Source organism: Microtus pennsylvanicus, chromosome 14, assembly GCF_037038515.1.
Source record: "Microtus pennsylvanicus isolate mMicPen1 chromosome 14, mMicPen1.hap1, whole genome shotgun sequence".
Taxonomy (NCBI): Eukaryota; Metazoa; Chordata; class Mammalia; order Rodentia; family Cricetidae; genus Microtus; species Microtus pennsylvanicus.
The window spans coordinates 70,534,364-70,549,217 of NC_134592.1; the positions used below are offsets into that span (position 1 = coordinate 70,534,364).

Sequence of the window (14,854 nt, forward strand, 5' to 3'; positions counted from 1 at the left end):
CTTAACAGTAGCAAAATGGCAGTTATGAAGTAGCAACTAAATAACATGAGGAACCATATTAAAGGGTCACAGCATTAGGAAGTTTAAGAACCACTGCCCAGGAAGAATGGACAAGATGGAGCATGTTTGTATCCGAAGCTGATTGTATATAGTTTCATTTATTGTATTAACCTTAGGTTAGTTTGAATCTGTTTTGTAGCTAGGTCTTCCAGTGAATCACTACTTATGGGAGCATCATTTTGCTTTTTATTCCTTCATTTCTCAATCACAGTATTGAGACGATGAAGGATCTTAGGGAAAGAGGAGCTAGCAACATTACATTTGAATGATTTGTGGGCTTTGTCAAGGAAGATACTTTCATGCCACAAGAATTTGTGACAGCTACTCCTGCCCAGTCTTTGAATACTTACATTTAATTCCTTTTTTAGCACTTCCTTGAGAAGATGTCCTGCAGATTCTTCATCTTTTGTGTTCATAACCACACAAATCTCTTGTGAAATTTTCTCTGAAATTAAAAGTAAAAAAGTTTTTAAACTTTATCATTCAAAGAAAGCATAGAACAAAGCCTTATTATCTAAAAACGTGTGGTTGCTTGATCTTCATCCCCCTTGAGTAAGATGAGGCAGAGTCTAGCTCCAGGCCAGGTAGAGTAACCTGAGCTACAGGCTGAGGCATCCTGGATTCTGTACCAGCCAGGCCACTGTATCCTCACATCACACACAGTGCAGTAGGCACCCATCCAGCACATAGACAAGCTCTTGGTTTACATTTTACAAGGAGTAACTAGAAGTGACCATCGTTTATGTGACCACCACTAACCATTCTTGACCAGGAGGAATTTCCCTGGTTCTCAGATAGTCCCACTTACAGACAGATATTTTCTTCAAACCATTCCCAGGTTTTTCTTTGGCTTGTGCCTACATGGTCAATCCAATACAGCTCAGTTCCAGTTGGGATTCTTACCACATGAAATGAAAATGGCTGAATTTTTCTCAAACTTGTTAGCTTGTTTGAGATAGCTTAAATATTTAAATATAAACTATGTGACATGGTGGCATTCACCTCTGAACTTCCTGTGCATTCTCCCAAAAGATATGAAGTCCTTCTCTATGGGGATCTGAGGTGCTAAGGAACATCACTACAGCTGTCGAGTACACTACACTACGGAGTCTTGAACTAAGAAGAAAAAAACTATTGAAAATAGTATTTACCAGTCAAAACTGGCTGGGTCAGCATTAACCTCGCTGCATGATACATGGGTGGCTTATGTCATAGGTTTTCTACAGGAATTAATCAATTAATAATATTTTTTTCAAGCAAAGCTAGATAGGACAGTTAAGATAATACCACCTGAGTGATAGTACTCCTTTTACTAATTTCAATTTAACCAGGAATTTGTTTACAAAGTTACAGTAATGTAGAGAACATGGAGACCATGGAGAAAAGAATTATTGTGAATATGTACAGTAAGTCAGAGTCTTCACTGCAGAGAAAGGGACAGACACTCATAAGATCCCAGGGCTCTTAGTAGTAGAAAAGGTACACAAATCCCAAAATATTACATTTACAGACCTACAGCTACCTGGGAAGACTAAAATGGGCATGGTGGAAAGGACATGGGACACTTGGTGAACCTGCAAACATTCTGATATTCCTTCATTGTCATCCTCACATTCAATGCTTCAGTGTAAGCATATATTATTATCAAAGTGGTACCACTCCTGTCTTCATGCCAGGATATTTATATACAGGTATCCATAAATACCACACCTTCCTAGAGGGACACCACACTTGTAATAGTTGTTATAAAAAGCTGATCACACACTCTTTGCTCAGACTCTGCAGTTGGGACAACTACGCAAATGTGAACACAGTCATTCCAGTGGATTGAGGAGAGCATCCCTCTTCTGAATGTGGATCTTCCGCACTAAGCTACGCTACTTTATATCACCTCTTCTCAGGCATCTACTTGCTTACTTGCTAAGGTTCTATTATTCCCAGAAGTCTGTAGGCACACAACCCTAATAAAATCCAGTCCGATTAAGAATAGAGACAAAGTAGTCAGCCTGGAAGTGCTGTGGAACATCACCACGTTATGAAAACAGGTGATGCTGTATAATCAAATGAGATTAGAACCTACCCTGGAAAGGTGAGTAGGCTTTGCTTAGAAGTGGAAGCAAGGAATCTGAAGGAATTCACAGAGAGAAAAATGAAAATAAGATGAAAAAGGTTGGTGTAAGGAAAGTACCCATAAGCATAGTGTGATCTATAAGCAGCAAAATGAGTAAGAGGTATTGAGTAGGAAAGGCTCAGGCAGGATATCCATCAAGGCCAAGGTCATGAGATCCCCTCCCAAAAGACTCTGAGGACAAGGCAACCAGCCTCCATTCAGAGTCTGTTGAAATGAAGTAACACAATCAATATACATGAATTTAAATCCTTAGAAGGAAATGTGTCTCTCCAGCATCATTGCAAATGCCTAGGAATATTTCTAAATATGTCTAATACACAAAAAGATGCATCTGTGACTACCAAGTAACTGCCAACAGTCAGTGTGTCAGCACTGAATCACTGTCGACAAATTGATAAACTACATATAGTTAAGAATTGAATTCTTTTAATTCAAATAAAAAATAAATATATAAATTGTTCCCTCTTTGCTTTATTATATACTCCTATGCACATATACCCACTCTGCTCAAAGTAAATTACTAGTACCAAAACTAAAGCCGGCAGTTTTCTACCTTTTTAAAACATACTAACAATTAAATCTTAACTATATTTGGCATTTATCTTAGACTGTATTTCAACTATTTTAAATATAGAACTTTTACTTAGGAATCTTTTATTGCCATGTAAATTTTCCAATAAGTTTCTGTAATTCAGAGTTTTTAAAGACATAACATTATCAAATATTACATTTTTCAATGATCATGATTCAGTCCCCAATTTTTTGATATTTTCCTTAATTATTCCAAGCTAACAGTGGTTTATAGCATTTAGCACAGAGTTGTTTTACAATGGTTCGTTGGCAATACTGTCAATTGACATTCTAATTTTATTTTCTATTTCAGTGCAAAATTATTTTTATCCGGATCTTGCAATAATTTTGTTAAGTTTGTTTATAAGCTCTAATCTTATATATATATAAACTTCTAAACACAGGATAAAGTCTTTTCTTCCTTGCTAAATCATAATTGTATCTGAAAATTTTTAAACAGAATTTTATAATCTCATTAAGTCTGTCATATTTATAATAAATAGTTAAATTATTTACAGGTCAGAAGTATTTTTAATCTATCCTCCACAAATTGTATAAAATTGATAACATTTCTGTAATTTTTAGAGTTCATGAGTAGAGGTGCTGTTTTAAATTATGAGTGCCTATAAACACTATTCTATATCAGTTTAAAATGCTGTGTTTGTCTCAAATTATGTCCATCTAAATTCTTATGCCTGTCAGCAAAGAGTGTTCATAATGACTTCAGTGTTCACAGGAATTTAATGTTCCTTTTTTCATTTGGTGATAATTATTTAAGCCTTTAGTATTTGTCCTGATTATCCTTGTGAAAGTACTAACCATTATATCAGCATTTTCTTGGAATAGCATTTGGAATCAGAGTGCTATGTAACAATATAAATGCACACACCTAGTCCATCACCCACTTAGCACACAGTTATGTGGACGAGGAGTGAAGGACCCATATGGAAATAATAAAGTAATGAAGCAAAGAATTGCCATGGCATGGATCTGTGAAACCAGGTGAAAGCACGGCAGCTTCCTGTGAGGTTCTTGCAAGCTTTAAGCTTGAAAACATTAGAATAAAAAGTGTCCTTACTTTACAAAACAATCAAGATACAAAGACAAATACATTAAACTATCTTAATAGTAAAAGATACTAAAATTCCCAACCTTAAAGATCGTGAGAGCAAAACCTAAGTAAAGAGGATAGATTCAAGAGGAGAGATGGAACACTGGTAAACGGTAGCGTTCCCTGTGTGGCCAGCTCACAGAATCAAGGTCCCACCGTTTGTTTACCACACAGTGGTCTGAGACGCACCAGCTGTCTGCCCTCTTATACCTTCTAAGGACCATATGCATATGTCCTCTATTTAAAATGGCAATTTCACCATCTGCTCCTCCTCCGAGACCAGACTAATAGAAATCTCCAACTATCTCTTCGGACTCAAGGCTCCGTCTGGTGGACTATGAGAAGTCACTCACAAGCCATGCTCTTCCCTACCTCCATGCTCTTCAGAGCACAGTTTTGCTAACGACTCATCAAGCTTCTAGCCTAAATTTTGGGAAGTTCCAAAAGTGATCTGATTCACAGCCAGATTGGAATCTCTACTTAGCTGACACTAACTTTCTATAATGTGGCCATTATAAAAGCTTCCTCTCTTTACAAAATATGCAAATTGCCTACGATAGTTGATTAGCCCCCCTCGAGCAGTGTAACTCTTTTGAGGTAATAGTTCAGTTTCTTTTAATCTTCTTACATACTGTGGCAATTGGAGACTGGTGAGTTCAGAAAGATATGGTGAGCCACCCAAGCACTGAGTCTTTCTACTTCTCATGAAAAACTATGAAAGAAAACGAACCCCAAACAACCAGCACATTTATCTGCAAGTCTCACCAATGTTTCCAGTTTATCAGATTCTCCCAATACTCTAAAGATGACATGTAAAAACAACAACACGTTTAACAACTGTAAGTACCAGGAACTGAACACGCATTTAATAATAAAGTCTTAGAGAAAAAAAAAAGTCTTAGAAAAAAGTCAATTCAATAACTGAGATGCTTCTGGAAGCATTAGGTCATTCCCTGGTAGTGTGTTCAAGTATGAACTGAGAAGAGACAATTTTTAAGAATCCAACAAGTGTCCTACTGAGCAACATCGCCAACTCCAATAAAACCAGTGAATGATTATGGGCCATTCTACTTCTGGTCCACCTTACAATGAAATAGGGATCTGGCTCACTGGGAAAGACCACACACTGTAAAGGCCTGAGGACCTGGGTTTGAATTCCCAACACCATATAAAAACTCAGGAGTGGACTGGCAGAAACAGGACAGTTCCTGAGCCTTGCCTGACTCCAGCTTTAGTGAGAGACCCTATGTCAAAGGAATAAGGCAAAGCATGATAAGAAGAACACTGTAGGATTTTGTCTGGCCTCTATGCACACATGGGCACAGGTATACACACACACACACATACACACCACACACACACAGGTACACATTCACCCCACACATAAACAAACACAACACACACGTACACATACACATCCCATACAAACATACCACACAAACACAGAAACACATGTATACACATATACACAACACACACAAACATTTATACATACAAACCCCTATATGCAAATATGCACACACATATATATACATACATATTATACACACATGTACACACATACACATTTTAATTTTTTTGTATGAAAATCTCCAACTTCTGGCCTGTGTACTTACATGTGCACAGGCATAAACCAACACATATATACACACACACGCACTCACACATGTACAAATGTTTTTTTAATTCGTATGAATGTATCTGATGTATGAAAACTAATTAATACAATGAATATGTCATAACTCACACCCTTTCCAGAACACATGCAGTCAGTATCAGAAGTTGCGGTTAGGAAGAACCTCTAACTACTTTTGCCTTCTCTTGTCTTAGGGAAAATATAACTCTAAATCTGATCAAGCTCCAGGACCTAATTGCTAAATTATCAAATACAAAGCAACACATAACACTTAACCACACATGACTAGACAGGTATCAATATTCAGATTACCTGCAGGCCAAAACAAAAGATAAACATTTTTTAAGAAGCATATCAGGATACATTAAATAAAGTTAAAATGTCTTTCGTTTCAAAAACAACACACAAAATGTGATAAGAAAACTGGGCATGGTAGCACATGGTTATCATTCCAACTCTTGGAAAGCTGAGTGCCATGAATTCAAGGATGCCTGGGCCACATACATAGCAAGAATCAGTTCAGCTGGGGCTACTTGGCAAGGAAGCATCTCAAACAAAACTTGTGATAAAAAGAGGCAAGCGCAGTGGCACCTGCCTATATTCTCAGACTGAGACAGGAGGATTACAAGTTCAAGGTTCCAGAATGAGACCATTCGTACATACAGATCCAGCGAAGTGGTAAGTGAGGAAATTAGTGACAATGTGGACGACTTCTACTTTTGACGAACACTCTGTAAGGGTTTGGGGAAAACAACAGCCTAGATATGCATTAGTCTTTTACCCACACTGATTCTGCTTCTACTCATTCAGAAAGTACCTTGGGCTGGGGAGACAGTTTAGTCACCAAAGTGCTCATCAAGATGACTTCTGGGACCCACCGTAAACAATCCTGGTAGGGAGGAAAGGAGCGCTAGAGATAGGTGGACCCTGGAACTCAAGGGTTGACCAGTCTTGTCAGTCAGTGAGCTACCTGACGATCCACAGCGGAGAACAACTGAGGAAACATTACAGGTCGATTTCTGGACTACACAGAAAGAGATTTTTTTCAATCTGGATATATTTTTCAGTTCTAAAATTACTGTTTGATTCCTTGCATTTCTACTCTTTAGATCATTTCTGCTTCAAGAGCCTTAGTTAGTGTAGTGCTTCCTTCATCGGTGCTTTAAAGCATTTGTTCAATGACTAAGGAGAGATGAAATTCCACCTGTCTTCTCATGCTCATACTTGAACATGCTTTCCTCTAATCAATCATGTGTCAGTGGTGGCCATGACAGTGGCCATGACAGCACCTGGGGGAACAGCAGAGCCTGAATAATCTTAGAGGGGCACATTCCCACTGATCAGAAATTGTAGTGGCTTTGAAATGTGGGGGAGTATTGGTACTGTTCCTTCTTCCTGCCTGTTCTGGACATAAACAGAGTCACTGAAAATATGAAGGAGTGGCAAGGTCTCATATTTTCCAGGAGAATGCTGAGCAGGGAAAAGGGGTGGGAGGAGTATGGTGGTAGAACAGTATGGGCTATTTATAAACTTCATTCCAAGGAACCCCCTTGAGCTGCACACAAATTGATCTGAACCAAAATGTCATGTTGCAAACTCTCAGAGTGGGGGTAAGTGATAAACAAGGTACTTTACAGGCCACTGAGCTGAGCCATGGGAGACTGATTCAAATAAAATCATAGTAATTTTTAGAAATGCAATGGACACTTGGAAAAACAACACAAGATAGTTAAAACAGGAACTGTGTGGGTTTACTACTGAAACGCTGGTCATCTGAAAAGGACCCAAAATTTTTACAACAGACTATCCAGATAGTATCTCATATTCAGAATATTAATACAAATAATGGTATTTGGTTTCCAGAGAACTGGGCAAGTCTGAACACCCAGGGAAAAAGAGTAAGTCTATGTAATTTTGCTGGGCTCACACATACATAGTGGGATTATTGTCAAATGTTTTAAAACAGCAATTAAAAAAAGTAGTGCCGTAAACAGCGACCTTGAAATATGATGTGATGTCCCATGTGATTCTCTTTTAAGAAGATTAAACTTAAGTGATATTCTAATAAAAATCTTCCATGAGCAAATGAATGTATAGTCAATAAACCTGAATGGTTATGAAGGAAGACAAAATTTAGTTTGTGATTCTCATCTTCTTTCCCTTCAGATAAATAAAGCGAACACTAGCAACACTTGGTTAGTTCTAGAGGAAAGAGAATCCAGAGAAACACTCTCAGTTTTCTAGGACACTTCAAGTTTATTCCACCAGGCCTCCTTTTCTACTGGATTGGCTTCTCATATCAAAGCTTTGGAGCTCACAGGTAAATAAGAACTATATTTAAGACACAGGTTGGTATTTCCGAAAGATATTTGGCATTGAAGCTCTATATATTCAAAGTAAGGTCAGCGTCTTCCACATTCTGTTGAGGTCTGGGAATCAGAACCAATTTTACGTTCTATGTTCTATCCCTCAAAGATTAAGAGTGACATTAAACAGACTCTCAAGTGAGGAAAAGTGAGCGCCTGTGCCTCTAGCTCCCGCACTCGAGGGGCTAAGGCAGAAACACCACGAGGTCAAAGTCAGCCTGGGCTCCATGAGGAGACCCTCTATCCAAGGACAAAGAGAAAATAGAAAGGGACAGCAGTGCTGAGCCTGGAGCACCATCTCGGTCACATCCTACGGTTTCTTATCATCAGGATGACAAACGTGGAAGGTGGGAAGCAAACAAGAGGAAAATAATTTATGAGCTATCATTACAGGAAACCAGTAAACACAGGCTTGCAAGAATATTAAATACAAACACGTGACGATGTCGGCATAGCCTCCCTCCTGTGGAGAAAGCTGCCCTGATCTGTGATCTCAAGCCCAATCATGCTGGTGCGGATTTTTAAAAAGACGTATATAATCAGATGGCAAGCACGCTTAAAATGAGACACAAGGTGCCAGATGAAATTCCTACCTTAGAACGGAGTGTAAGATGTGGGCACGTGGCATCCTGTCTTGACACACACTGGAGTGGAAGCCACACACATGTTTTGCTATTTTCTGGTAACATATTATTTTCCGTTTTCAGCATGTATTCATTTTGAACTCAGAAAAGTAAGTTCGAAAGAAATATTCTCTTCTAAGGTTCAAGTTACGTCCATGTACTTCAGGGAAAAAAAAGTGTCATTACTTTGAATATACATGTTATACCTGGGCTTGGGGCTTTTCGTAATATTACTCCAGAGTAAAGCACTGGTGGCCGGCGTCCATCTTATTTGATGCTTAGTAGCTCACTATGACCTTTGGCATTTTTGAAAATGACAGATTCCCTTGCCTGTCCTTGAACAGACATTTCGCTGATGACAAAGTAAGAAAATTACTTACTTTCTTGTTTGATTAAACAAACAAGAAAACTCATTTTCTCTAATCTTGACCCAAATATTTAGCTTTCTAATTTACATCTTTCTTAACAATAACTTGCTGAAGAAACCAAGTCCCTTTTAAATTATGTTACGGCCATCCTATTCTCATTAACGAAAGCTTGACGCAAATGTTTTTGACGCAAATGTTTTCACATATTCAAACAAGATACCAGCACAGCACTGTTTTCAAGACAGTAAAGAACAAAACCTATTATGTACAAAGAAGACTTGGTATTAATGGGGGGAATGTGGAAAATTAAGTATCAGTCAAAAGCCAGAAACATCAAAACAGCAAGGTTTCTGAGTAAATCTTAGCTGACACTTTGCATTGTCCAAGAAAACATGGTTAATATGAGTGGTGCCCTCACTGAGACATTAACAAGGGACCTCTGACAAGGACATACCACAGATGTAGAGAGGTCCACTTGTACCCAGTGGAAACCTGACTGCCCCTTGCTCATCTTTTCAACTTCATTCAAAAGTTTCAAAAGAATTTTATACTTAAAAATCACAATGCTAAGCAAGCACGAAAGGACGCTTACAAAGAAGCCATCCATTTTCCATGTGCGTAAAACACCAAAGCCAACACAATAAGTCCTAAGTTTCCACAATGCTGATCCAAATTTGTTCATATGTAATTTATCTTATTCCTTCCAGTCAAGGCCCATTCAAAAGCATCTCTACATCCTTTCATGTGTGTGCACACAGGAATTCAGACACTTTCCTATCAGCTGAGCCTTTCGACAACGTGAAGGAGAAACAAGAGTGAGAACACAGACACGATTTTCTTAATATTGTGAGTAAACGGCACCTGTCCATTGATGTTCCGAACTGCAAGGCGGGGACTGCATTTTCCAAATAAAATGGAAAATTATTAGTCAGTAAAAGAAGTTCCATTTCAGAAAAATCAGTTGCCCTTACAAATAAAACAGGGAAAACAATAAATGATGACCAGGAAAAAGGCACAGATCTTTATATGAATTAATATTAACCAATTCTAACTAAAAGCAGCTAAAAATGATTTTCGACTTTAACTTCTCTTTTTGTATTTTTATATAAAACATCATAGGAAAAGAGGCACCATGAGCCATTTTTATAGCATAAGTTTACTCTAGCTTGTACAATTATAACCAAGAAAGAATAAAATGAATTTTTATAACACTCTTCAGTCACAAAACTGAATTATTAAGTTTGCTGAAGGGCAATATTGAAAAAAATCAATAAGCTCTTTTAATGGAGGAATTCCATAGGGGCTCTTTTCTTAGAAAAGTTTCAGAATATTGACCCTTTGGCCAAGATACAGTCAGCATATTAAATCAAGTGCGGTTTGGGACTGTTTGTACGGCTTGTGTACGTGTAGATAAAATGCGCTGGCGCTGGCGTCTGTTGCCACTTTAACATCGTTGGGGTTTGTCTGAACATGCAGAGCAGGCTTGGGTGGGCTCAGCCAGTTTGTGGCAGGGTGGGAAATACAGTACTTCTTTGTTCAGTGGATGTTTACGAACATATCAGTCAGCCCAGGGTTTTGTTGTACTAATTAATCACACAGCTCTGAAAAGATTGTTTTCATTTTCACTCAGAGTAAAAGCTGGAAAGAGTTAAACACTAACTAACACAGCCCAAATTTAACACGCTACCTTAAGAAAAGGAAATGCTGGGGTTGCATGGTTTTATATAAGTGTAACAGTAATTTATAATTAGCTGTATTTGGGGGCAGCCCCCACAAAAGACAGCCATGAGAATGCCACTCTCTATATATCTTTTCCACTAACCATGGTACACCATAAGTAGGAACCCATGTAAGCAATGATGCTAAGTTAAATCAAGTTAAAAATTAGTAGCAGAAGAAAATTAGATTGGGAACTTTATTCCTATTTGGAGATGTGAGTCATATGCTTGTATGAAATTAAAAACCTAAGTCAAATATTAATGAAATGAGATTTTGTTTTCCTCACAATGAAATTTCCATATTAAACCAAAGATGTTGACTTGATTATAAATTAAGATGGACCAAATACCCATTATTCCAGTAAGTAGTAAATTTGCCAGTAGAAAACACTCTTGCATCTGACATAAGTTTTTTTTTATCATAGCAAAGTTTTATAGTGTGAAAAATGCTAAGGAAACAAGAAAGAAGTCACATCAAAGTACTTGTTACCCATCAAGAATTAGTATTCAAGAGGGAAATAGCTGGAATATACCAAATTACAGAATATTCAGCAATCATTATAGCATAGGAAAAGTTACAAGGTCTACCCTAAATTAGAAAGGTGTTGTCAACACAGACCAGATTTATAAAAAAAAATAAAACTTAAAATTCTAAACACTATACAACTAATCATTTTTAACCTACTATTTTGCTATGTGGTTTATATTTTTGTTCTCTCACTGGGCATGATCATTTAGTTATCGTCTATTTTTCTGAACATCTGTGACGCAAGCAGCACCAGGTACTTCCTAGAAAAGCACTGAAAGGCAAGATCTTTGTTCACCAGAAGATCAGCTAAAGGCACAGTCCTGATCCAAAGGCATAAAAGCTGGACAGGGTTTAGAAACCAACAGGATGTCCACTGAGAAGGGATCTACAATTGGTACCACTCTACTGAACCTTGGAGAATGCAGCCAAAAATGAAGCAGACTAAGGTCCCATGCAATAGCCATCTTTATTCAGGGCCTCAGGTAATCATATGCTGAGGGCACTCTGGGGGTTAAGCAGGGTCAAATGGGCAAAGTTCACTTGAGTTCAAATTGCATATAGTCACAGAAGCAAAATCACATGGATTCAGCAAGTCATGCTTAGAAACATCATTCTTATATAATAGGTAAGGGGATGGTAGTCTGAAGCAAAGCCACTCTTATTACTACACCTGGGAGGGGCACAAAAGCACATCCAAGAGCAATCTACGCTATGGAGAAACAGACTCATCTGTCCATGTGAACTCTTCTCACAAGCTCAGAATTCTCCTCATTCATGGACTGTGTTCAAACCCAAGATCAACTCTCATGTTGGCAAGTGGGTCTGCACAATTGGGAGTGAAAAGAAGACATGAGCCCAAAAGTTGTATGGATAATGCGGGCCTGTATTTCAATCAAAGAGAATATTCTTAACAATTTTGAGACAGAGAAGAATATGCCTTCATCTCAATCTTCCTACCAGTAAGTTGGGAGAAGCAAAGTTATTTGAAGAACCAATGAACTAACTTATATGAGCTACCTGGTATGAGTGTTGTGTGCCCTCTAACAGCATACATGTATCATACTACTTTTAATGGCATAGAGATGGAGAGACAGACAGACCAAATCCAGCTGTGCATCCTTTGAAAGCAGAAAGGCAGTAAAGCGGGAGGCGAAGAACATATATTCTTATTTCTTTAAATCTTCAAGGAAAAACACTATGCCTGTATCTGTTACCATACAATTATTAAACCCAACACAATAACAAAACAGTAGATATTCCTTACATATTTACTGAACTATGATCTGAAACAGATTTTATACATATTAACATTGTTAGCAACACAGAAATCCATAAAATTCTTAAAATAAAAATATTTACTTTGGTATATAATTTTGTTACAAATTAGTCCTGAACTTAAAATAGCTAGAAACAAGTAGGTGAGTGCCATCCCCAAGGGTCTTCATAGCTTGGGTAACTGCTTTCTGGAGGCAGTAGTTTTGCTCTGTGTTTGTATAATGACTTTCTGGACACCTCATGCAATGATCCATATCTACTGAGGAATTAAAAATATTTTTAATATATGCTCAGGTTCCCCAAACAACTTCCTAGCACCAGCTCTCTGGAATTTTCCCAGAACACCACATATTTCTTTGACCCTCTAGTTTGCTGGTCATGGACTGACCACTTAGAAAATCAGGGAAGATTAAGGGACATGGAAAAGGGAAGGAGTGCCTCACTCACAGGTCTGGATGAAGACTCCAAGCAGTTGGGAATCAAGAATTCAACACAGTTAGTGATATGTGCTCTGAAGGTTGTTAGTGTAAAGATAATATTCATTTATATACAGACACCTAAGAATATTAAAACAGCAATGAAACATGCTTCGGGCATATATATGCCCCAAGTATTGCCTTATTCCTCTCCCAGATATTATCTGTGAGTCTCACAAGCAAGACTATTAACTTTTGTTGACAGTGGAAACATCTTAACTAACTTCCCATGAAATTCTTGTGATCTTGGGTTTTACAGTACCAAATGCAATTTGTTCTTCTGTCCTTTGGTCTGCATATCTCAGGAACCACCCAATGATCTTATTTAAGTTCCTTAGCAACTTTGAAAAGACAGAACTTCAAAACACATTGACATCAAATGCATGAGAAGTCCACACCCACACTGGGGTTGGACCCCTTCCCTGAATACTTTTCTACTAAATCATGACCTAAACACCTCTTATAAACTCCAATTCTGTTTAATACTGACTTGTTCTAAAATTCTTTTTGCAGCAAAGTCAAGAATCGAAACTTCACCTTAGAGGGGAATTCAGAAAGGACCTCTTAGGGTAGCAGCAGGCAGTTCAATGGATTTATGTCTCTGGCCCATCTTCCTACCACTGTTGAGTTGAATCTCTTCCTGCAGTCTATACCTGTGTGTATCATATTGCTTTCTCCGGAAATGTGATGAATAAAGTTATGTTTTAAATTTCAACTACTGTGCCTAAAAGACCCATAAGACAAAACTGCCTCTAACATGCAGGCCCCTTGCCCACGAATAGATACTTCCTGAAATGCTGGAGGCTATTGCTTAGGTGAGATAACAAGTCACACATTTTCCTTCGCATGAACAAACTTGTTTGACCCCACTGCACAAGCTATGCCCAATCACATGGGAGGTCATAGGCAGGACAATGCCTGGCCCTGAATGGATGTGGGCAGGAGGTACACAGGCAGGAAGCATGCTAGGATAGACGCTGTTCCCTGAATGGATGTGGGCAGGAGGTGCAGGAAGCATGCTAGGATAGATGCTGTTCCCTGATTGGACCTGGAGGGAATGCATAGCCTTGTTGGTTTGCATTTATACACCTCTGAAAAATGTGGACCTCGCCAGAGACCATCATCCTGGCCAGTATTTAATTAAAGCCTCCTTCAAATTTTGCTTAAAATTGTGGTAGTTGCCTTATTCTCAACCAGTGAAATTAACAGACCCCACTTGATAAAGTTGAAAAAGGCAAGCCTGAGAATAGCAGTTTCTAGTAGACTTCTGCTAACCACAGTATATTTAAAAATTTGCATGTTTGTGTGTGGACGAAGAGTACATGTGGATGTGCAGGTATGTACAGGCCACGTATGTATAGGCCACGTGTGTGAACCATGTATGTATATGTCACGTGTGTATAAACCATGTATATATAGGTCATGTACCTATAGGCCGCCTGCATATAAACCACATATGTATGGACCGCCTGTGTATGGGGCACATGTGTATAGATCATGCATGTATAGGTCACATGTGTGTAGGCCACATGTACATAGACCACGTGCATATAGACCACATGTGTATATAGGGTATGTGTGCATAGGCCATGTATGTATAGGCCACGTACTGGGTGTCATGAACAGTTGCTCTCACTAAACCTGAGCTCACCTAGGCTCGCTTTCCAGTGACCTTCAAGGATCCTCTGTCTGTCTCCCCAGCACTGGGATTGAAGGTGGATACTACCATACACTGCTACATCTCACAACTTCAAAAATTCAAAAGGAAAACTCCAAAAGTTCTCTCTCCTGTTTCTCAAGGTACTTCAGTTACCAGTGTTGGTATTTAATACAAGCCCTGAAGAAGATAGCAATTTTGAGTGTAATCTTGGCGTTGGAATATGATAGCAAGATTCCAAACTTATAATGCAGTAAAACTAGCTTTGATAGATGTGGCCTATAGGAGACCATACGAGGCAGCCCAGAAAAATGCCTCTTGAATTTGATGTACA

General features: G+C 38.4%; 1 protein-coding gene across 3 annotated transcripts in view; it reads right to left on the reverse strand.

The window, feature by feature from the left end:
• Crppa (CDP-L-ribitol pyrophosphorylase A) overlaps positions 1-14,854 on the reverse strand; it is a 235,738-nt gene that overhangs the window by 140,936 nt on the left and 79,948 nt on the right. For all 3 annotated transcript variants that reach the window (XM_075948043.1, XM_075948042.1, XM_075948041.1), the window contains one exon: positions 411-505. In XM_075948043.1, coding sequence (XP_075804158.1) covers positions 411-505 — 95 coding nt within the window. The remainder of the gene's footprint in view (positions 1-410; positions 506-14,854) is intronic.